This window comes from Schistocerca serialis, chromosome 10 (assembly GCF_023864345.2).
Source record: "Schistocerca serialis cubense isolate TAMUIC-IGC-003099 chromosome 10, iqSchSeri2.2, whole genome shotgun sequence".
NCBI lineage: Eukaryota > Metazoa > Arthropoda > Insecta > Orthoptera > Acrididae > Schistocerca > Schistocerca serialis.
Window position 1 is genome coordinate 46406710 of NC_064647.1, and position 24648 is coordinate 46431357.

At 41.7% G+C, this 24648-nt stretch overlaps 1 protein-coding gene across 3 annotated transcripts in view; it reads left to right on the forward strand.

Moving 5' to 3' along the window:
- Window positions 1–24648, forward strand: part of LOC126424540 (uncharacterized) — a 170212-nt gene that overhangs the window by 29159 nt on the left and 116405 nt on the right. For all 3 annotated transcript variants that reach the window (XR_007576186.1, XM_050087277.1, XM_050087278.1), the window contains exon 2: window positions 24189–24380. Coding sequence is in view for 2 of the 3 variants with exons in the window: in XM_050087277.1 (XP_049943234.1) it covers window positions 24189–24380 (192 nt within the window). In the remaining variant the exon portion in view is untranslated. The remainder of the gene's footprint in view (window positions 1–24188; window positions 24381–24648) is intronic.

Below are 24648 nucleotides of genomic sequence, written 5' to 3' on the forward strand. Positions count from 1 at the left end.
ACACCTACGCGCTGCTACCAGTGTCAGCATTTTAACCACACCCACCAGTCTTGTTCTGATGCGGCTAAATGTGCCACCTGTGGCAGGGACGCCCATGAGGGTGACTGTCCACCTCCGTCTCCCCGTTGCGTGAACTGTCAGGGTGACCATGCAGCGTCCTCTCACAACTGTCCCATCTACAAGGAAGAACGCTGTATACAGGAAATTCGGGTCAAAGAGAAAGTGTCCACCTCGGCTGCTCGCAGGCTTTTTGCTAGTTGGAAGCCCACGCTGCTCCCAGCGGGGAAATACAGTACTGTCCTCGCCTCTCCTCAGCCTACCAGGAAGGTACCAACGCAGACATGCGATCTGACCTTTAGCGCTACGGTCGTCCATTGGCCAGTCCTAAGATCGCCCAGTGAACGTCTCCTCTTCCTCCTGTCACCCCTAAGATGAAGCACCTTCATCAGTTTCTGCCAAGACTAAGACCCAGAAGTCAGATGCGCGGGCCCTCTTACGTACCCCGCACTCCCAGCCATCGCCCAGCTGATAGGAAGAAAAGTTCTCCTTCTCCGCCACTGCGCGTTTCTTCTCCTGCGCCACCCAGTGGTTGCCGCCCCAGGCCGTCATCCGATTCGCCTGGCCACACCTCTGGTAGCAGAACATCTGGCCGTTCACCGGCGGAGGAAGCTCCCCCTCCTGACCATCTTAACATGGTGGCTGACGAACCTATTGAAAAATTGGAAGATGACTCTCCGCCTATTGATAGCGGCAGCAGTGCTCGCTCGAAGCCAGGCCCTCAGCGGCCTTCGAGGTGACCCCTTCTTGCTTCTCTTTTTTCTTTTTCTTCTCACGATGGCACTTCTTCATTGGAATATTCGCGGCATTCACTCCAACTGAGAGGACTTAAAGTTGCTGCTACACTTGCACTGTCCACTCGTAGTAGCTGTCCAGGAAACGAAGCTACGCCCATGCAATCGTATTGACTTGGCACACTATACCTCTGTGCGTTTTGACCTACCCCATGTGGCAGGTATTCCGATTCATGGAGGGGTTATGTTGCTGGTCCGGGATGATATCTACTACGATCCCATCACATTGCACACCGACCTGCAGGCAGTTGCCATCCGAATTACTCTCCCCACTTTCACATTTTCGATTTGTACTGTTTACACTCCGTCGTCGTCTGCCATTACTAGGGCAGACATGATGCAAATTATTGCTCAACTACCTGCACCATTTTTGTTGACTAGAGACTTCAATGCCCACCATCTCCTTTGGGGCTCTCCAGCATCCTGCCCGAGAGGCTCCCTGTTATCAGGCCTTTTCAACCACCTCAATCTTGTCTGCCTCAATACTGGCGCCCCTACTTTTCTTTCGGACACAACTCACACCTATTCCCATTTAGACCTCTCTATATGTGGTACCCAACTTGCACGTCGGTTTGAGTGGTACGCTCTTTCTGATACCTATTTGAGCAACCACTTCCCTTGTGTTATCCATCTCCTGCATCATACCCTATCTGTATGCTCAACTAGTTGGAACATCTCCAAAGCAGACTGGGGGCTCTTCTCTTCCAGGGCGACATTTCAGGATCAAAACTTAGCAAGCTGCGATAGTCGCGTCACACACCTTACGGAAGTCATTCTCGCTGCTGATGAATATTCCATCCCTCATACTACTTCTTCTCCACGTCGCGTACCGGTCACCTGGTGGACCGCTGCATGTAGAGATGCTATACGTGCTCGTCAACGTGCTTTACGCACCTTTAAACGCCACCCTACAATGGCAAATTGTATTAAATATGAATGATTACATGCGCAGTGTCGTCATGTTATTAAAGAAAGCAAGAAAGCCAGCTGGGCTGCTTTCACAAGCTCCTTCAACAGTTTTACTCATTCTTCTGTTGTCTGAGGTAGCCTGCGCTGGCTATCTGGCACTAAGGTCCTCTCGCCAGTTTCTGGCTTGACGGTCTTGAATGATGTCATTATGGCCCCTGAGGATGTCTCCAATGCCTTCGGCCACTTTTTCGCAGATGTTTCGAGCTCCACTCATTACCACCCTGCCTTCCTCCCCCGAAAACAGGCAGAGGAGGCAAGGCCACCTAACTTCCGCTCCTCGAATAATTCACCATGCACTTACCCAGTCACGGTCCTCCGCTCCGGGGCCTGATTCTATTCATATTCAGATGCTGAAGAACCTTTCTCCTGCGGGTAAAGGTTTTCTTCTTCGTACTTATAATCGCATCTGGATTGAGGGTCATGTTCCCACATGCTGGTGCGAATCTATTGTTGTCCCGATTCCTAAGCCGGGGAAGGATAAGCACTTGCCTTCAAGTTATCGATCCATTTCCCTTACCAGCTGTGTCTGTAAAGTGCTGGAACGAATGGTTAACTCTCGTTTGGTTTGGCTGCTCAAATCTCGGCGCCTACTTACCAATGTACAATGTGGATTTCGTAGGCGCCGCTCTCCTGTTGACCATCTGGTGACCTGGTCGACCTTCATTATCAATAACTTCTTGCAGAAGAGCCAGACAGTGGCTGTGTTCTTTGATTTGGAGAAGGCTTACGACACCTGTTGGAGGGCAGGCATTCCCCACACCATGCATACATGGGACCTTCGCGGTTGCCTCCCTCTTTTTATTTGTGCATTTTTAATGGATCGACAGTTCAGGGTACGTGTGGGTTCTGTCCTGTCAGACACCCTTCGCCAGGAGAGTGGGGTGCGACAGGGCTCAGTTTTGAATGTTACTCTCTTCGCCATAGTGATCCAATAATGGATTGCCATCAAGCTGATGGATCAGGCTCCCTTTTCGTGGACGATTTTACCATCTACTGCAGCGTGCAGCGTACTTGTTTCCTGGAGCGCTGTCTTCAGCGTTGTCTTGACCGACTTTACTCCTGGAGTGTCGCCAATGACTTCAGTTTTTCTGCCGAGAAGACGGTCTATATTAACTTTTGGCACTACAAAGAGTTTCTCCCACCGTCCTTACATCTCAGTCCCGTTGCTCTCCCATTCGTGGAGACAACAAAATTTTTAGGTCTTACATTTGACAGGAAACTTAGCTGGTCTCCACATGTGTCTTATTTGGCTGCCCGTTGTACCCGTTCACTAAATGTCCTCCGTGTTCTCAGTGGTATGTCATGGGGAGCGGATCGAACCGTCCTACTTCGCCTATATCGGTCAATCGTCTGCTCAAAACCGGATTATGGGAGCTTTGTATACTACTCTGCACGGCCGTCCATCTTACGCCGCCTCAACTCCATACAACATCGGGGTTTACGTCTTGCGATCAGAGCATTTTATACTAGTCCCGTCGAGAGTCTTCATGCTGAAGCCGGTGAATTGCCACTAACCTACCGGCACGATATACTGCTTTGTCGGTATGCCTGTCGGCTATCATCAATGCCCGACCACCTGTCTTATCGTTCCTTCTTTGACGACTCTCTCGACCGTCAATACAGGTTGTATGTATCTGCCCTGCTACCCCCTGGAGTTTGCTTTTGTCATCTCCTTCAGCAACTTGATTTTCCACTCCCTGCAACCTTTAGAGTGGGCGAGAGCCAAACGCCACCTTGGCTCCAGGCTCAAGTTCGCGTTCACCTTGACCTCAGCTCGCTCCCAAAGGAGGTTACCCCAGCTTCGGTATACCGCTTGTGGTTTGTCGAACTTCGTTCAAAGTTCATTAATACAATCTTCATTTATACAGATGGCTCTAAGACCAATGACGGTGTCGGGTGTTCTTTTATTGTCGGGGCACACAGTTTAAAATACCGGCTCCATGGCCATTGTTCGGTCTTCACAGCTGAGCTTTGCCCTCTATCAGGGTGTTCTTTACATCCGCCACTGCTGGCATTCTGCTCATGTCATCTGCTCTGATTCCCTGAGCGCCATCCAGAGCCTCAGTGATCTGCATCCGGTTCACCCTTTCGTGCACCGGATCCAACGCTCTCTTCAGCAGCTGGCGGACGACGGTTCTCCGGTTACCTTTATGTGGGTTCCTGGCCATGTCGGTATACCTGGGAACGAAGCTGCAGATGCCACGGCCAAGGCTGTGGTCTTCCAGTCTCGAACAGCTTCTTGTTGTGTGTCTTCATCTGATTTTAGCAGGGTCATTTTCCAGCGCATTTTATCGCTGTGGCATGCCGATTGGTCTACACTTACTGAAAACAAGCTTTGGGCCTTGAAACCTCTCCCCACGGCTTGGACGACCTCTTCACGCTCTTCTCAGTGGGAGGATGTCGTTTTGGCCCAGTTTCGGATTGGATTCTGCCGGTTCAGCCACCGCCATCTGCTGACGGCTGCGCCGGAGCCATTTTGCTGGTGTGGGCAATTGCTGATGGTATGCCACATTTTAACATCCTGTCCGAATTTTAATACACTGTGCATTGATCTTGGCCTGCCATGTACTCTGGATGAAATTTTGGCGGCTGACCCAGGAGCAGCTGCTCGCGGTCTTGGTTTTATCCACTTGACCAACGTGTCTAAGGACATTTGATTATGCTCTTTTCTTTTAACCCCTTGCCTGTTAATGCGCCTTTTATAGTGTTCTCCTTTTTAGTTGCTGTTTTAACCTTGTGCCTCGCAGTGCATTCATAACTTAGTCTGGGTGCTAATGACCACTGTAGTTGTGTGCCCTAAAACCACACAAAAAAAACAGTCTCAGGACTGAAGACCACAACAACAACAACAACAACAACAACAATGCAATAACATTCAATGTCCCAGATAGAATACAGGAACAGATCTTAAGTACTCTGATCCATCACTTCCCGAAGTCTTGCAAATCTTAGCGCAATATGATTTGGGTGCCACAGTGGCCAATAAGTTTGACCAGGCCCAGATTTGTTGAGTCAAGTTGCCCCTAGTTCGCGACCACCCCAAGGATCCGCAACGACGAGCGCATACACAGCTGTGTGGACAGCCACCTAGACATATAAACAGACCTATGAATTTCGTGAAGTCTTTCCCTGGATGTTTTGCCCACTATAAAAGACAGGACTACCCATCACGTAAAAAAGGCTATGTCCAAGCAGTTTGTTTGCAGCAGCATAAAAATGCCAATTTTGACCGCTCCCTGAAAAAACGGGCTTGTGCACATGCAGTGAACACTGTGTTTTCAAAACCTACAACAGGCTCGGACAAAAGTAAGAGCAAGGTTGTGCCCGTCTTCTCTCCTTAGTGCTGTGCAACGATGTTCTAACAAACTATTTGTCTCATTACAAATCGCTGGCTGTTGTGTGAACTTTCAGTTAGACACAGGTGCCTCAGTAACTTTCCTTAATCATGGCACATATAAACAGTTAGGCTGACCATGCCTATCTATATCTAGCAAGCAGCTCAATGTTTACAATGGACAGGGAATTCCAGTGCAGTTTGCCTGCCACTTAAAAATCTCACACTAGAACAGTGGATTTTACTGTGTTGAAATCAAGAGACAATGGGAACATATTCGGTTGAGGCCTTTGATTTGTTTGGACGTAGTATCCAAGACAGTGTACCTTTAGTGCTTGCACTTGGACCAAGTGACAGTGTAGCTAGCTTGCTTAAAGAATTTCCTGAACTATTTTCAGAAGGAATGGGACAAGCTAATAACTTTGTAGCGTGTGTTACATTGAAAGACAATGCCCAGCCTAAGTTTTTCTGGGCCCGCCATATTCCAGTTCCTTTAAGAGACAATGTTGCCAGTGAATTGAAAGAATTATTGGATCATGGTGTAATTGCTCCCATTCAAGCTAGTCAATGGACAAGACCTCTCGTTTTGTTGCCTGAGCCATCTGGTCGCATTCGCATTTGTGTTGACTTCAGGTCTACAGTCAATGTACAGGCAGTAGTTGACACTCACCCTGACGAACTTGTGGACAGACTTGGTGCAGGACGTTACTTTTCTAAGGTAGGTTTTTGTGATGCGTACTAGCAAATTTCATTGGATGAAGAATCACAGAAAGTGTTTGAAGTAAATACGCTCTTGGAACTGTTCAAGTATTTGCTTCCGCACCCATCATTTTTCAATGTTACTTGGAACAGCCGACTGCAAAGGTACCATTTTGTTCAAATTACCATGACGATATTGTTGTCTCAGGTTGTACACCAGACATTGCCTATTTGCGTACTCTTTTTTGAGTGTTGTCAGAAGCAGGACTCAAGTGTCGCCTCGAAAAGTGAGACTTTTTTCAAACTGAACTACAGCGCTTAGGCCACGTGATAAATCGTCAGTGTGCACCCCCTCCAGTCTCATTTGCTTGCAATGACCTGCCTGTTCCTTGCACTGTGCCTGAACTGCAGTCAGTACTAGGCAAGATGACGTGCTACGTTCAGTTCATACCATGTGCTGCTCGGATTGCAGATCCATTGCATCACTTGTGTCGCAAAAATGTGCCTTTCGTATGGACCAAAGAGCGTCACGACGCGTTTCAGAAACACAAAAATGCTTTCTGTAGTGACGGATGTTGAGTGCATTTTGATCCTGGAAAACATGTGATTTTGCAAGTAGACATTACCTCTTACGGAATCGGCACAAATACAGATGTATTGCTTTTGCCTCTGAGTTGTTAACTCAAACTTGGTGCAATTAATCAAAAATTGAAAAAGAAGCTATTGTGTATGGTGTGACAAAATTCCGTTACTATTAGTATGGCTCTGAGCACTATGGGACTTAACTTCTGAGGTCATCAGTCCCCTATAACTTAGAACTACTTAAACCTAACTAACCTAAGGACATCACACACACCCATGCCCGAGGCAGGATTCGAACCTGCGACCGTAGCAGTCGCGACTATTAGTATGGTCTCAAATTATTTTTACAGGGTGTATACGACCCGGGACAGCTGGAAGATCCGGAAATAACCCGGGTATTTTTTCATCTGGGAGAAAACCGGGAAAAACCCGGGAATTTTTTAGAATTCCGGGATATTTTGTTTTAGTTTTCAGTTAAATTTTTGTAATTTTGAGTGGGAAGAAATAATACTTTAAGGAACGACTGCAGCAATAAAACATGAACAAGAGAAAAAACTAAAATAAAAGTTAAGTTGCAAAGGAAATGCGCCATGTACACAAGAAAATACAGTGCTCATACAAGCGTCTGCCAGTAGCAAAATCTGTCAAAGGCTTTAGGAAGACACTGCAATGCTTCATAACAACAAATTGCCCCCGATGAGCATGACGTCACAACTGTTTACATTAGATTCATGTGAGCAGTTGCGAGCGAGCCCATGCGCACGCATGCGCTTCTGGCTATAAAAGTATGGCTGTTAGCTGTATAAGCAAGCAGCAAGATGCTACCCGGAAGAGTTATACTGGCGCGTGCAAGCTGCCATATTCACTTGGAGCAAATCGGGGTATCTGCCCCGGGCGGCAATTTCAGTCAAGTATTAATCGCCTTGCGGAACAATGAAGATATTTTTGTCGGTTTGCTGAAGAAATATGGCTTTATTAATATTTTCTGCTGAGGTAGTCAATTTATTTGAAACGAAGTGTTTAATTCCACACCACTGGCTAGTTTCAAGTGCTTGCTGCATTACATCGCCGGCCAGGGTGGCTGAGCAGTTGTAGGCGCTTCAGTCTGGAACCGCGCGACCCCTATGGTCACAGGTTTGAATCCTACCTCGGGCATGAATGTGTGTGATGTCCTTAGGTTAGTAAGGTTTAAGTTATTCTAAGTTCTAGGGGACTGATGACCTCAGATGTTAAGTCCCATAGTGCTCAGAGCCATTTGAACCATATTTTGCATTTAATCTTCTAGCACGTTTGGCATTATGCCATATTAAAGAAACAAACATGAGATAATACAGTGCACTTTAAGCCCAATAATGCATTTTAGTATGGTTCACGAAATTCCTCTGATGTCTTGTTTGTTTTATGACCTAATGTATGGTCTTTCAGTCATCATAGCTGCGCAAACGCGGTGACGCCTGTTACCTGGCACTCTCTGGCAACTGCAGAAACGAATCTCTTTCTAACAGGTTGCGGTAAAATATTGCGAATGATTGATTGAAAAGCGTTACTTTCAAAGTAAATTTCTTTCTTAGCAAGATGAACTAAGTACTAGAATGTGCGATGAATTTCTTAAATCACAGAGTGTTTGACTCTTTCAAAAATCAACTGTTTGAGGAAGACCTTTTAGAAGAAATTTCGAGCCCAGGAGGTCAGACATTTATATCGGTATTAAAAATTTTACTGGCACATTTGTGTGATATATATTAAAGTGTAACACACGCAAAAAAGATCAACATTATATGTGAAAGTTTAGCTTCTCTTGCAGCTTATTAATTGTCGAGACCAATATTATATGTGGAAGCTGTGCTTTTCTTGTAGCAACACTATGTATATTAATTTACACCATTAACTTTTCCTATTTGTATGTATGCACTAACAGTGATAATGATATTGGCTGACTACATCACGTGTCCTAAGCCCTGAATATTATCAGCTGTATCAGCCCGCGAGATCATACGACACGACCAATGACTGGCTTACAAAAGTGCATCGCAATCTCGATTTCAGTGTTTCGGAAAGTAACGTGCGGTGTTTGTTGGAATTAGAATTTATACTTTCGTAATACGAAAATATCCAGCCTACGTGGTCTTTTTTTCTTAGTTTCGTTTTCTAAAGGACTGAGAAGTTCTATGCCGGTGTATAGAACCATAACCATTTAAAGGATTGATAAGTTTTACAGTTCCAAGGATAAGTATACTGTCACTTAACATGGAAGAAATGTATTTTCACCAGGGAAAAAGTGTGTTTTTTAACCGGGAAAAATCCGGGATTTTTTTTTCCACGTATACACCCTGTTTTAGTGACAGATCACAAACTTTTGCAGTCCTCGTTTCATCTTTCAAAGTTGATTTCTACACACACTTCTCAAAAACTGCAGCGTTGTTGCTTTCGCTGTATCAATACGAAACTGTATACAGACCTACAGCAAAGCGTAGCAGTGCAGATGAGCTATCTCACCTAATTGTCTCAGACTCCGATTTTGATGCATTTGCCGCATCTCGTTGCAAAATCGATGTGCAGGACTCTGAATTGCTGGAATCTTTTCCTTTACACTACAGAAAAATTTGCACAGGCCACGGAAGGAGACCCTGACCCGAATGTTTTGTTGCAATACATTCGCACGTTTCGGTCTCGGTCATCGAACAGTGTTCGGAATGTAGTCGTGTGCCAATATATTGCACGTCGGTGTAAACTTTCAGTTCAACAGTGTGTGATTCCAGTTAAAAATGACGGTTGACAATCGTGTGTGCTTATTCTTCCAAGTGTTGCAAAAAGGATGCGTTGCGATTACTCCGCCAAGGACATTGGGGAATTGTTCGCACTAAACAGTTAGTGTGACGGCACAGTTCTTGCCAGAGCATGGGCACCCACATTAGACTAATGATGTCACAGTGTCACGCATGCACGGGAAACGAATCTGCTCCACCACAGAAATTCTCAACTTGGCCTAAGACTCAATCGCCCAATGAGTGCACATTGACTTTGCAGGACCATTTTGGAACACTTATTGTCTCATATTGGTTGACTCTTTTAGTAAATTCCCATTTGCGGTGTCTGTGCCTTCGACCACATGGCGAAACACCGTTAAAGTGTTGTCCTCCGTATTTTGCATAGAAGGTTTGGAGAAGTACTTGTGTCGGACACTGGACCGCAGTTTGCTTCACGTGATTTTGTGAACGAAATGTCATTAATCATCTAACAAGTGCTCCGTTTCAACCCCGGTCCAATGGAGAAGCAGAACACTTCATCCACACTTTTAAACAATAGACGGTCAAGCTTCGTACCACTCACACATGGGAAGAGGTGCTGCAACTATTTCTCACCTTGTATTGCTCCCACCGTGAGGCAGACAGTCACTGGTGGAACTTTTGTACGGCCACCACCGTCGGACGCTGCTACACTTGCTACACCCACCGCAGCATCCAGTGCTGCCAGTGGGCGGTGAGTATCGCTTTGTGCCGTGTGATCTTGTTCTTTTCAGGATTTGTGGCAACCGTGGGCACTGTGAAAGAGGCACGATCCCAGAACACATTGGCTCTTTGATGTACTCGACTGCAGGTCCGGACGGTTTGCAGCGTCGTCATCAGAACCAAATTCCTGTGTGTCATTTACCCCGTGATTCTGCCGCTTTTCTTCCCTCAGCTTCACGGCCTCACAGGACCGCGCAGCCTTCTCAGCTGCCTGCTGGTGCCACGAGGGCACTGCAGGAGTAGTGGATGGACCCCCTCACCGACCCCACGGACGTGGACCGGTCGTCGCCATCATCGGCCCACAACGTGCCCTCAGCCATGGACATTTGTCCTGGCAGCAGTTTTCTGGAGGATGTTCTTGTTGTCTCGCGAGCCAGATGGTGGGGAACGACCGGCTTCTGGCCCAGCTCATTTCTGTATCCACCCGCCCCCCCCCTTCTCCTTACACAAGAACGGTGCAGCAATTCGGGGAGGGGGGGGTGGGGCAGCATGCGGGCATAAGCTGTCCCCCAGCACTCTGGTCAGCAAAGATGTGAATTAATTAGTAGGCACTGAATCAAGTGTGCCTATCATGAGAGAAGCCAGAGACACACCAACTAGCAACACGCTGCCAATGCCGTCTCGGCAGCAAGTATTTAGGCCACTGCCGCGGACCGGGGGGCATACCTCACTCACACTCCGATTTGGAGTCTGTCATTCATTTGCTGAGCAGGTCACAGGCTACGTCAGTACATAGCCACCAGATTAGAGCCTATAGCGAGGCTAAAGTTTGTAATAGTGAGATTACCGATATTGTCTGCAAGAGGACTATTTATGATGCATATAATCCGGTCTCTACTAATCAGTAAAAGTTTAAAATATGTATGAAAAATGCTTATAAATGCATGAAAAGTGTTGAAATATGCTAGATCAAATAATTAAAAAACATGGTAGTTACTGCGTGCATTATATCTTGAAGTCAAACCTGTGCATATCGATTATGAGGAAGAGCGCTGGACACATGAAAAATTGGTGCATTCAGAATGCTGATATGATTTTCTGAACACTTTCTGCTAGAGATTGGGAAGGAGGCCTTTCTGGGATTATTTTCTAAAAATTTGCAAAATGGGGATGCATACCGTGTTTAAAGAATTATTTCTTCTTTGGTATTGTTGTCGGTAGCAAGCGGGTGCGATACGAGTGAGTCACAGTGAAACAATCAATATGTACAGGACTAATGTATCACACGCTGGAGGGCACACTCAAAAACTCCATAATATTTTATTTAAAAACAACATATTAATTAATACTCTTGGACCAAAGCATCATTTACAATTTATTTTACATTTTTCTACTATTGTAAACATAAAGAATCAAGTTGTGTCTTTTATCACTCAAAACAATTTTATAAACAAAAAAGAACCATTCTACATCAACTGAGGTAACTGCCCAGTATTTGAATTTGGGTGCTGTGTTGGCACTTATTGTTTCTGGAAAAAGTACATCCATCCCATTACTAAAACTATCAATTTGGTCCAAAGGTTCAAAGCCTGGGTTATTGTTTAAAATGCTTTCAGACTTTTCTTTACGTTTTCTTGGGAATACCTCCGACAATGAGAAGTTCACTAGAATATTTTTATTCATTAACTGAGTAGATTCATTCGGCACCAAACCTTGGGTTTAAAGCTTTTTAATACTTTGAAGTATATGGTAAAAATGAGTGCTAATCACAGCAATGTCTTTTTTTTTTTAATACCGGTATCATTAAAAGCTTCCGTGCACTGGCCAACTGCCAAAGCATCTGCACTATCGAAGTTGTTTACAACCCCTCTAATGGCCTCAAAATGTTCATTGTAAAACAACACAATTTCGAACCACGTACCCAGACAAATTACCACTGGTTCGGGAGCTAAAGGCACATTTGGTAGTTTCCCTTTGTAGGTCTTGATGCGAGCAGGAGCCATTAGAAACACTTTGTTTGTGGATGAAATCAGCTTATTTACATTCAGAAACGTGGAACATACTTCTACAGCAAGGCGATGTACTCCATGAGCAAAGCACATCACAGGAATCAAATTTGGTTAAAATACTCGGTGGGCTTTCGCTGCTTTGATCATACAGGGAGCAGCATTAGAAATGCATAAACACCCTATCATCTGCAGAAGATTCTGGAAATATTTTTCCCATAGCCTCATTCACAAATCTGGTGATTGTAGAATGATTTACTTTTTCAAGTTCTTTGCAGGCTGCTAAATAGGAAGCAGGAGGCTCTTTTTTTAAAGCACCAGCAATTAAATTTGCAATGTAATGCCACAAGTGTCTCTAGTTTCGTCAACTGAAATCCAGATTCTGCTGTCCTCAAGTTCATTGTGTATTTCTTCCAGAACAATTGCGTAAATTGTCGATACATAATTTTTACACAATGTTGATTGATTTGGTATATTCTGATTTATGCAATATTAGTGCAGGAAGCCTTTGAGGATAGGGTTTGTAAGTTTATGAAGAGGAATATTGCTGCAATGAATGAATGCTTCACATAGATCTATTTTAAATAGTCTTTTTTGATTACCTTTGGACAAATCCCTGCTACTGCAACTTGCTGTTGTCAGAAATTGTTGTTGTGGTCCTTTCTTCTGCATTCCTGTGATATGAAGACTTGGTCTTGACATGGTGGTCTGTTTGAAACATTTTTTGCATGAAATGTTTTTTTCGCAGACTCGACAATATATAAAAATTCTGTCATATTGCAATGTTCCAGGATGGTCAGCTATCCACGAAACGACATTTGTTTTTTCGGGCATCATGGCACGCAACACTACATGTCGTAAACATGTTCAACTGTGTACAAGTAAATAGAAGGCTAAACTGAAACAATGGACGTGCGACTAAAAGCTTGTGTAATTTAATTTAATTGTTGCCAACACACATGGTATGACAGCAGTGGGGATTAACCAGGGTTGCGGGTGCAGGAACATTGACTCTGTCTTCCTGTTCCTCTTTCTGTTCCTGTTCCTGTTCCTCTTCTGTAATGATTCCACTAGGCAGTGGCCTCTTTGTAAGCGATTGCACGCAGTTCTAGGTTATGGTCAATCTGTGAGACATCAAGACTAGATTGAGTTAGAGACTGCCCATCTAAATTTTTAAAATATTGTAAACATAGTGAAAATATGCGTAGTCACTTGTTTTTAGTGCAATAACAGGTGAAATGGAGCCAAATATGCAAATGCATAGGCATCATGCAAATGCATATAATCCGGTCTCCACTGATGAGCTTGTACCACAACACATGGACTATATTCAAATTAAGTATCCAGTTAAAGTAAATAAAGAACTGTGTTAATCCACGTGTGCATTTGTGTGGTAGAAAGAGAATACCAGCCACCCATAACAGCATCCTCTCGCTTGCTTCCTTGCAGTACAAGACCCTACACCCTGTACATTAAAAATTGTCTGAGGCTTAGACAACCACAAACAGGACTAAAATAATGGTAGTAGATAAATCAAACTGACAAATAAGGGCAAACATTAAGATAGAAAATAAAATGCTAATGCAAGTAAATTAGTTTTGCTACTCAGGAAGAACAATAACAGAAGTGTAATGGATACTAAAAGAAGAATTGCAATGACTAAACAAGCATTCAGAAATAAAAGTAGCTCATTAGCAAACAATCACTTTAATACAGAAACAATCAAAACACTTACACGGAGTATTTTAAGCTCTGGTTGTGATGGGTAGACTGGGGAAATGAGGAAAGAAAAATTATAAGCAATGAGAACGTGGACATGGAGAAGAGGCACAAAGACATTCTATACTGAACAAACAATTTGATGGAAAAACACTGAAAGAAATTCAAGATAGAAGGATATTAATATGATACACAGAAGAAAACGTAAATTAATTGGAATCTAATTCGACGTAACAGCCTTATGCAAAACATCTTGGAAGGAAGGAGGAAAATCAGGAGGTAGGCCCAGAATGTCCATATTATGAAGTTTTATCAGTGAAATGAATCACAGCAAATAAACACACAAATTAATATCACTATGTTTTAACATTTTTGCTATTTTGTGAGAAATTTTTTCCAACCATGTTTACAGAGTATATACAACTTACCAGACTTCGTGAGCATATAGCATAATAATAAAGAACTGTCAAAACTGAACTGTCAAAATATCTGACAAAAACTTTAGTTTCGGAACCATAAGAACTGTTATACTTACCATGACATAACAGAAAGACTTTACTATAGATGCAGTATGGTCATCACTTCTAACTACATTTCACTTGACAGTAGGAATAAGTTGAAGCAGGGCTGTCATGTAAAATATTAAAGAACATATCACCGTATTGCAACTGGTGTGAAGCATTCATTTCCATAATGTGTTATATCAATGTATATTATACAGCAGGCCCAACAGAACATAAAAAATTATTGGAGAATGTACGATTTCATACACAGACTGTAGTGTAATGTGGCAACAGTATGTGTCCTTTGTAATAGGCAATTATACTTAGATTGTGCTTGCCATGACAAGTGAACAGGCAGTGATGATCCTGTTGTATGACCACCTTGTGCACTTACTTCAGATTACTGGACTTTTGCTTGTGGGGACACACAAAATATTTGGTTCTTCAGCTCCAGAGTGTAGTTAATGTGTGAGAATAGTTTCTCAAGAGTTTTGCAAGATTGTTGCTAAATGCAAGACAGGGAAAGCAGCAACACTGCATAGCTTTTATTAAAATTGGTGAAATTCCTGTCAACCAGATAATTTCAAATGAGCAGAATGAAAAAATAGGGGAAGTACGTGTTTGAGTGGTATTTCCAAAAAATAAATGTTTTGGATAATACAGGGTCTCCCAGAATGTGTACCCTGATTTAAAGTGGTAATGTGAGGACGCATGTTCGCACGCGCGCCCCCCCCCCCCCCCCCACACACACACACACACACACACGATCATTAAGGTTTCACTCATATGTAATGTCATTTAATGCATCATTGTGAGCACTGCTAGTGATGTGCCAAATATCCAAATAGTACTCTATCTCGGGCCACTTATTTTCGAGGATTTAAGGGGGCACTTTTAACAATTTGAATAGCCCATGTCTAACAGAGATGTAGCATAAACCTTGGCACATGTCTCATGGAGTAATGTCTGGTGATTGTAGTGGCTGTTGGACTGGACCTCCCTTCCACTAAACCAATATGGAAATTCTTCATCCAAAGACTCCCAGACCTGTGTTGCCCAATGAGGTGGTTCTGCATTCAGTTGTAAGATGACATGGGGCTCCATCTCCAGGAATTGAAGTATCACATAATTATGACACGTATCCAAGTACATAGTACCAATAACAAGTATTTTGCAGAAAAAGAGCAGGCCGATGACTTTGTCAGATATTAGTAAACCCCATACATTTGTCTTCAGGCTATCCCTTGTGTGTTCCCTCCTAAGCCTTGACTTTTCATTAGCCCAATTATGTACATTATGTTTATTTAGAGTGCCACGTAAATGTTTCATCAATAAATACTATTTGCTTTAAGAAATTTTCATTGTTTTCGATACAGAACTAAATGTTCACAAATTCTATTTGTTGTTCACGATCACACGGTTTCAGTGAATCGCAAGTTTTGAATTATATATGCATACATTTGCAACTTTGTGTTTAACACTCTGTGTACAGTGGTTTTCGGTACCTGGAGGTGACATGCTGTTTCTCTCACTAATTTGGATTGAGATCATGTAAATACTATCTGGATGTTTTGGGCAAACTCTACAGATGTTGAAGATCACTTTTGCTATACTTCCCTTCAACTGGGAGGGAATTTACATCCATTCCTTAATCAACCTGACATCTGGTTGCAGTTCACTGTAAGTTGTTCTGCACCTTCGATGCATTGTGATTGCATATTTTGCCTCGTCCAGCCAAAATACACAGTGTGCTTTTTCCTTCAGAGGATACCTTTTAATGCTGTAACAGTTGATTCACCAGGAAAATTTCAAATTTTTACATTAAATGACATTGTTTGTGTAATATATTTACATAATCACTAATGATGATGGTTTGTCAATAAAAACAAAACATGTCAGATGTAACACATTCCTAATTTGCTGTCAATTTAAGAGACTAAAATGAAATAATAATTGATATAAAACAATGTTAATGAAATTGATTTAGTAGGGGTACAACAAGACCACTAAAAGTATCCTTCAATACTAAGAAACCTGATACTAGGTGCATATTTAAATATTTGACAGATGTTGGTGTTGGTTGTGTTCTTCTCCAACAAAGCTTAATGGCCACGAGTTGAAACATCAGTACGAATAAAATAGCATTTAAATAGATGTGAAGATAATTAACCAGAAACAGTCTAAAGCAGGGCCTGATTTAATCAAAATTGTCAGACACTCACAAAATATACGGGTGTTCTGGGGCAATGGGTTAATAACATGAAATAGGAAATATTGTTTGCCATCTTCTACAAGTTCCTGAAAACTCTTTTTGTGGTCAGTCTGAAAGCGATGGAGAACATGCTGGCCATAGTGTCCTATCTCGCAAGTCCATGTTATTCTTTTGCTGACTGAAAAAAATGTTTCTACTCTCTATTTACTCAACAGGATCAGGAACTATGTTTATAAATGATAGTTTAGAGTTCTAATTGATCGATATATTGGATAAACTTTCACACGCACAACATAGTAATACAATATTCCTGATGATGATGAAGTGTCTATCATAAACAGCACTATATGCAGTTCAGAGGAGACCTCTATGGTAAGTTTCCAACAAATGATCTTCCGTCCTGACTTCTAATAATCTAAGTTAATTGGTCACCACAAAAGTGGAAAATAATTTCACCACTTGCCACGCAGTTTTGGTATCATTACGGGTGGCACACAAACAGTTACTTCCACAAAATCTAAGTGATCCAGGACGGTGTGCAGTCCTCACGAATTCAGTTTCTATTTGTACTGAGGCAGTGTGCAAGTGACACAAACAGATTCATAGCTGGATGTGCAGTGAAGTCTTTTCAAAAATCTAAGTGATCCAGGATGGCTTACAGTTCTCGTGATTTCGCTTTCTATTATTACTGAAAACATACATATAGCATCAGACACCGGTTGTGCCCTGTGCACAAAGGTTTTAAATACACTCGTGGCCTGGGATGGGTGATGGCAACTTGAAGAATGCAAATACAAGTCAGTGTGAATGGGATTTTGAGGAAAGAGCACTGGAATCAGTGGTTTGTAAACCAACTGTTTTTTGGAGATTCTTCAATGACACTTCGATAATGTGGCCCCACGGAGAAGAAAAGTTAATAGTTTTTTCACCATCTTAACTTCATTCATGAGAATATTTGATTTACTATGGAACTAGAGAAAGATGGCTGCCTTCCATTCCTGGATGTTTTGGTTAAATGAAAGAGTGACAGCACGGTGGGACATTCTGTCTAGCATAAGCCCGCTCACAATGATTTGTATTTGCATTCTTCAAATTGCCATCACCCATCCTAGACCACGAGTATACTTAAAACCTTTGTGCATAGAGCACATACAGTGTCGGATGTAGAGAATTTGCCCAAGGAACTTGCACATTTGAGGACAGTGTTCAGAGACAATGGGTACTCGACCCGGAAAATTAATAGGGCCTTCTCAACTAGAGCCAGGAACTGGGAAATGGATAAAGAGAACGCGCCAGCCAAGTCCCTAGCTTTTCTTCCCTTCGTTGAAAATATCTGCTTCAAGATAGCGAGGATTCTTAATAATTTTGATGTGAAAGTGGTTTTTCGTCCACCTTCTGAGATTTCGGATTTGCTGGGATCGATTAAGGATGATTTGTTACTGCAGAGGGCGGCAGTTTACAAAATACTGTGTCAATATGGTATGGCCTATATAGGACAGGCAACGTGTACAGTGGAGGAGTGTTGTACAGAACATCAATGTTGCACTCACCTACTGCAACCCGGTAAGTCTGCAGTTGCGGAACATTGTATTTCTAACGGACATTCAGTGGAGTATGACAAAACTTCGATTTTGGCCACAGCAACAGCTTTTTGGGACTCCATTATCAAAGAATCTGTTGAAATATGCATGCGGGAAATGTAATGAACTGTGACACTGGTTACCAATTGAATAACGAATGGAATCCATCACCTCCGAAATTTACTAGAGTCGAAAATGCCAGAAGACTTCGATAGCTGTGGCCATCGACAATACCGACGGCAGCTGAGTATTGCAGTTCCACCAGCGAGGACGCTGTCGCCGGATGGTGTGGCCCTTCTGTCTCCACGACTGCAATGCATGTGCTGCAGTACTATCAGCGCACTATATAAGCTGGAACGGAACGTCTTCGTCAGTCCTCATTCAGCTCACCTGAAGGTGGCGGGCAGTTGTCCAACCGAAATATCGTGCAATGAAGTTTACGGCGATCGGCTGCAAGCCCGAAATCTTTTTGAACGATGTCATTTTACATTTTGATTCTTAGAGCACAATTTTTGTCTAGGAATGTGTTGTATGATTTAGTTATGAGAGTTATTACTCATTTCCACTTTTTTTAAAATCAAGTTTATCCCTTTTTATTAGCAGAGGTTATAGTCAAAACAAATAGTAGCACTTACACCCTTCACAATTTTGAAATTTTGTTTTTTATTTTAGGAAACCCTTCTTCTTTCACTAGATTTGTGTCCTTTGCAGCTCTCTCCACTTTTGCAAAACTTCACAAAAATATCTTTATAGAAATTTCTCTGTGGTTTCATGTTCTCGCAAATCTGGTGTAAATTGCAATGTAATGTCTGCAAAGACAAACAAAGATTATGTGACTTACCAAACGAAAGCGCTGGCACGTCGATAGACACACAAAATTCTAGCTTTCGCAACCAACGGTTGCTTCGTCAGGAAAGAGGGAAGGAGAGGGAAGGACGAAAGGATGTGGGTTTTAAGGGAGAGGGTAAGGAGTCATTCCAATCCCGGGAGCGGAAAGACTTGCCTTAGGGGGGAAAAAAAAGGACGGGTATACACTCTCTCTCGCGCGCACACTCACCCACCCACCCACACACGTGTGTGTGTGTGTGTGTGTGTGTGTGTGTGTGTGTGTGTGTGTGTGTGTGTGTGTGTGTGGGTGTCCCTTTTTCCCCCTAAGGTAAGTCTTTCCACTCCTGGGATTGGAATAACTCCTTACCCTCTCCCTTAAAACCCACATTCTTTTGTCTTTCCCCTCTCCTTCCCTCTTTCCTGATGAGGCAACAGTTTGTTGCGAAAGCTTGAATTTCGTGTGTATGTTTGTGTTTGTTTGTGTGTCTATCGACCTGCCAGCACTTTCGTTCGGTAAGTCACATCATCTGTGTTTTTAGATATATTTTTGCCACGTGGAATGTTTCCCTCTATTATATATATAAAGGAGGAGGGGGAGGAGTAACACCTCGTTAAAAAACCTTGGTTCACCTGGCCCGGGTGATAGTACCTCGTGAGGGTCCCTTGCCAGGGAAACGGTAAAGACCTCAACAGCAGTGAAGGCGGTGATGAAGATCATCAGAACGGCGGAACTGGCGGAAGAGGCAGGCTTTTGTATAAAAGCACCAGACTGTAGCGTCTGTTCCCACAGTGGGCGGCTGCAAAAGGTGTCTGTCCCACATGTCAGTGGCGGCCTCAAGCTAAATGGTTGAATTTTTATCATCGAAAGGTTCAACTACCTTTCCCCAAACCAAACTTTAACCTAAGACATGATGGTAAACTTCAAAATGAAAACTACTCCAGGAAGTAACCAATCTTCCATCGCTATTCATGGCGGTGCAACTAGGCCTTTGGATTCTGGAGAGCCTAGAACATCATGTAAGGAAGAGTCGGAACTTCCTAGTACTTCTTCAAAGATAAGACTCAAGAAAAAACATCTACTGGGGACTCTGTATATCAACACACTTATGAAAGTTGGAAAACTAAAATACCTAACGGACACTCTCAATCAACGCAACATACTTATATTAGCTCTTCAAGAAACAAGGTATCTGGATGAAAATGCATTTGAATCAGGTGGATACAGGATCTACAAAGGAAAACCAGCCATTAAAAATTCCAATGATACGACTATATTAGGGACCGCATTTATGGTCAAACAGCAACTTACGGAATCAATAACTAATTTTAGCTCCCCATCAGAAGGAATTTCATTTCTGATGTTCAAGTCAGGCAATAAACGCTACACTATTATAAATGTACATGCACCTATTAACCAACATAACAGAACAAATGTTGACAAAGTGGAAGATTTTTGGGAAATGCTTGAACACGAAACATCCATATTACCAAAAAAACATATAAAAACTTTAGTGGGAGACCTTAATGCACAAGTTGACAAAGAAATAAAATTTAAATCAGTAGTTGGAGATTATCCAGCACATGCAAGAACCAACAGAAATGGGGAAAGACTCATAGATTTTTGTAGACAGTTTAATCTAAAATTAATGTCGACATGTTTCAGGAAACTTGCAAGAAAGAAAAAAACGTGGGTATCACCTAATCCAAATCAAGGCGAATATCAGTTAGACCATGTGGCAATAACGACTCGCAACTACAAGGAAATCTTGGATGTCAGAGTGAGGAAGGGCCTAAACATAGACTCAGATCATTATCTGACAGAAATAAAGACCATGTTCCAACCAAACAAACCAAAACCAAGATGATATCCAAGAGTAAACACTAAATTTCTCCTGCAAAAGCAGGACAAATTCTGTCATATACTAAACACAAGGAAAAATGGATAATTGGGAAGAAAGTAAAGAAACAATGATAGTCAGTTAAAGAAATGGGACAGCCACGAAGAATACCAAAACACAGATGGTGGAACGAGCTGTGTGATGAAGCAATTGACAATCGACTAAAGGCATGGAAAAAATGGAACAGTAATAAGAAACACGAATACTGGGAAGAGTTTAAAGAAGAAAGGAAAAAGAGAGCAAAAATCATCAGATCAGTGAAAAGAAAATATGACAAAGACAGATTAGAAGAAATGGATTCTGATTTCAAAAGGAACAACACTAGAGACTTCTATAAGACTTTCAGAGAAGTTTTAACAGGATTCCAGTCACCAAGTTTACATTTTAAAGATAAAAATGGAAAAATGGTTTTAAGCAATAAAGAGAACTGCCAAATCTTAGCTGAATACTTTGAAAATCTATTAAATTGTGAGGAGCCTAATGACAGGTTACAATTACAAAAACCACAACATGAAAATCCACCGTCGGAACCACCTACATTAGAAGAAATAGAAAAGATTATCAAAGCATTGAAGAATAACAAAGCACCAGGTGAGGATGGGATAGTGGCAGAAATGTGGAAACTAGGGGGCTTATCCGCATGTCAGAAAATTCACAAAGTAATTAAAGACATTTGGACAAAAGGAATCATACCCAGTGACTGGAAACAAGCTTTGATCCGCCCTCTCCATAAAAAAGGAGATAAAACAGACACCAACAACTACAGGGGCATATCCTTGTTACCAGTGACATACAAAATACTTTCTAAAGCACTTTTAAATAGAATAGAGGAACAAGCAGGACGTAATATAGGAGATTATCAAGCAGGATTTAGAAAAGGTAGATCATGTGCAGAACAGATTCTTAATTTAAAAACAATTTTGAGAGTGAGAGCTATACAAAATAAAAATACAGTAGTTACCTTCGTGGAACTTCAAGAAGGCCTACGACTCAGTTGACAGACAAACACTATTCCAGATACTTTATGAATCAGGGATAGATGAAAACACCAGAAGACTTGTTGAACAAACGCTCACAGATACAACATCCAGAATTAAGTTTCAAGGCGAAATTTCTGAACCATTCAAAATCAAAACAGGAGTTCGACAAGGTGACGGACTGTTCCCAATTCTCTTTAACTTGGTTTTAGATAAAGTAGTAAAAATATGGGAAAACACATTAAAAAACAGAGGCACAAAGGGTATAAGCATGGGCCAAGGAAAGAACAAATTTGAAGTAAAATGTTTAGCCTTTGCGGATGATATGGCATTGATAACTGAAAACCGAACAGACGCAACAGTTATGCTTGATTTGTTACACGAGACTGCTGAAAAGACTGGGCTAAAAATATCCTACAAAAAACAGTATATAGAACACAAAACATAATACAGAAAAGTTTATGAAAACAAAGTATGGAAAAATTAAAAGAGTTGATAGATTCAAATACCTGGGGGGAGTGGATCCAAGCCAATGGACTGGATAACACAACAAATAAAGAAAGAATAAAAAGGTTGGAATTTGCATATAAATTAACACAAAACTACTACAATAGTTTATGAAAACAAAGTATGGAAAAATTAAAAGAGTTGATAGATTCAAATACCTGGGGGGAGTGGATCCAAGCCAATGGACTGGATAACACAACAAATAAAGAAAGAATAGAAAGGTTGGAATTTGCATATAAATTAACACAAAACTACTACAATAAGAAATCAATATCCATACAAGCAAAGATTAAACATTATAATTCAGTTATTAGGACACAAGCAACATATGGATCAGAGTGCCTAACATTGAATAAGAAAGGCGAATTAAGAGAACTAGAAAAAAGAGAGAGAAAAATATTAAGAAAAATTCTAGGTCCTGAGAAGAACAAGGAAAATAGGTGGATTAAAAGGAGAAATGAAGACCTATACAAAAATACAGAAAAGATCACAGATACAATGAGGAAGAGACGGCTAAAGTTTTATGGACATTTAAAAAGAATGGAAGAAACACGGATTACAAAGAAAATGTTTAATTACGTTAGTAAACTGAAAAACACTGTAGGATGGATAGAAGCAGTAAAGAAAGACGCCAACAAAATAGGTGTTCCAGAAGAAATAATACGTGACAGGAATAACTTTAGGCTACTTATAGAAAACGCAAACTATGAAGAAGATGCGCCAAAACCTTGACCCAAGAGAGTGTGGACAGATGAGCAGTGACGAGCAGTTGGTGAGAAAATGAAGAAGTACTGGGAAGAACGGAAGAAAAAGAAACACCATAAGTCTTAAGTTGTATGCGGTCTATAGCTGGCCAAATTCAGTTCCATTTATTCTCTGAGAGGGACACTCACAGATATGGTTCTCAAGGTGGCACATGAACAACTACAAAACTATATTCATTTGAAACAGCAAACATAAATATTGATTAGGAAATTGGTAGCACAAAACTCCACTCTCTGTTATGTTCCTTGGTTATCTGTAGATCCTTCTGCCTCCCTTCATGCATGGACAGTGGTCAGGGATTGCATGCCAGCTATTCAGTTCTGCCAAGGCTGATTTTCAATTGCATGTGGCCCACCATCATGCTGTCTATCAGAGAGATTGCAAATAAAAGTTTGACAAATGCCAGTTCTATGTTTGTGGAACTTGTGAAACCCCCAGAGAACAGCCAATCTTTCTCATTTATAATGTTTACACTAAAAATTTGTGCTCTCAATTTCAGAAACACCTTTATGAAGCTAATACCATACATGTTTTCCATTAACTTTTTTTAAGTTTCTGAATTTTGCCAGCTCCAGATCCCAGAGAAATTGTCTTCTTGGCGTTTCTTCTCCCACACCGCTTCATTCTTTCACTTTTTTTCCTTTCTCCTCTCCTCCTCGGAAATTGTCCATTTGGGCCTTCTGTTTCGTGGTTTATTTTGAAATCATTTTATACTGTTAACACTGCTTCTGAACTCTGTTCTATGGTAGAACATCTGTGCCACAATTCCGACTTCTGCTGCATCCCTCTTCGCCCCATCTACCCACTTAGATGTGGCCTTTAACCCCACAATGTAGCTGATTAGCTATCCTTAGTAGGTGTCTGGAGAACTTCAGCCTCTTCTTCCTCACTGTGTCTGTGATCTTTTCAGTGTACTTGTAGAGTTCTTCATTTTTCCTCTTCTTCCAAGTCCCAACATTAATTTTCTGTGGTCCAAGACTTTTCCACAGAATCTTCCTTTATTTTCGAGTTCTTGAATCTCCAGTTTTATTTAAAATAAGACACTCCGAAGTGTGTAATCTTTCAGTTTCCCCTGCAGAGCTATAGTGTCCGGTTTTGTCCTTGTATGATAACTCCCATTTGTTGTACTTGTTCTGTGTTAGCTTGTAGGCTAGGTCTCGTTTTCTGGCTGTTCCTTTGTTTGCCATTAACATTATTATTTACAAGATATTGTTATTACCGGGTATTATTTTATAAGTGAAGAAAATTTTTGAAAGAGCCAGAAAGTGATGATGTAAACTCATTTTATTTTATTTTTATCTTTTTTCAGATAATTTCTACGGCTGACCTTGCCAAGAGTATGAAGGAAGCACTGCTCGAATACCACAAAGCTCACGAGGAGCGATATAAACTCTATGTCCATGTTTCAGAGAGAGTGAAACGGCTACTGAGTAACTTAGCCGTGCATGTGGATTACTACATAATCTTGGCAGATCCGAGACGAGCTGATGCTGCAGATAAAGTGAGTTTAAAAAATTGACATCAACTGCATGTAAAATACATAGTGTCTGAGAGATTAGCTCACTTGAATCATTTATTGAACAAACTCTCACTTAACAGGACTGTTAAGAATTTGTCCTGATGTTTCAACTTCTTACATAAGAATAAATCTTTGTGAGGAAAAGAAATGTAATTTGACAATGGTGGTCTGTGGCCATGTGATATCTGATATTTCAGAGGGTAAATAGTACAGAGTAATAGCACATTACTGGACAGTTTCATAACACTAT